The sequence below is a fragment of the Empidonax traillii genome, unplaced genomic scaffold (genome assembly GCF_003031625.1).
Source record: "Empidonax traillii isolate 1590-97213 ecotype Southwest subspecies unplaced genomic scaffold, ASM303162v1 scaffold1840:size75935, whole genome shotgun sequence".
NCBI lineage: Eukaryota > Metazoa > Chordata > Aves > Passeriformes > Tyrannidae > Empidonax > Empidonax traillii.
The window spans coordinates 17916-18763 of record NW_020957033.1 but is presented as its reverse complement, the minus strand read 5'-3'; the positions used below and the strand labels follow the sequence as shown (position 1 = coordinate 18763).

Here is an 848-nt window from a genome sequence, read left to right as displayed (position 1 = left end):
CTCCCCCAGCCCCCCCCCAGCTCACCTTTCCCCAGGTACACCATCCCATACTCCCGGCCCTGCGGGGTCTTGTACTCCACGGTGAAGCAAACCTCCTTCCCGATGAGCTTCTTCCGCAGGAACTCCCGGGCCGGGAAGCCCCAGGGCTGCAGGGAAAGCGGTGAATGTGAGCCGGGGAGGGACCCAGAGCCCTCCTGCTCTGCTCCACGGGTGCTCCAGGGCTGTGCCAGAGCCTGCCTGCAGTCCACGAGGAACCAACTCCTCGGGAGAAACACCCCCACTCCCCAGAGGGGTCACGGGTGGACTTCCAGCTGGGCTTGTGCTCCCCAAAAACTGAGCTGAGCCCGGGAAAGCTCCTGGGGCAGCGGGAGCGGGGCTGGAGCCGCCCCAGCTCCCACGAACACCCCGGGGGCTGTGTGGGAGCTGTGGGGAGGAGCAGGGCGGGATGTGCCCGGCCAGGGGAGCAGGGCTCTGCCAGCCCCCTCTGTGCCCAGCAGCGGGAAGGTTCCGAGCCCCGGGAGCTCAGCCCCGCTCCAGCAGCGGGTGGGCGGGAGCGCGGGCCGGGGGAGGGAACATGACGTGCTCATAAACAATTAGCAAACCTGACAGGCGTAATTTTTGAAAAGAGTGACATTTAAAGGCTGTTTAGAAGACAAAACTCCCCAGGGAGAGCAATTAACTGCCAGCGCTCCGCGCCACCCCCGGGCTGGCAGGAGGGGGGCCGGGGCTGCTGGGGTGGGGGGCTGGGCCGGGGTCCCTTGGGAACAAGCCCCCCCGAGCCCCAAACCACCCTCCCTGAGCCCCAAACCAAACCCATCAAGCACCTAATCACCCCTCCCGAGCCCCAA

General features: G+C 66.5%; 1 protein-coding gene across 1 annotated transcript in view; it reads right to left on the bottom strand.

The window, feature by feature from the left end:
- Window positions 1-848, bottom strand: part of LOC114071100 — a gene marked incomplete at its 3' end in the record, with an annotated part of 60297 nt that overhangs the window by 54603 nt on the left and 4846 nt on the right. Inside the window, exon 2 of the mRNA XM_027908784.1 lies at window positions 26-202. Within this exon, the coding sequence (XP_027764585.1) occupies window positions 26-202 (177 nt within the window). The remainder of the gene's footprint in view (window positions 1-25; window positions 203-848) is intronic.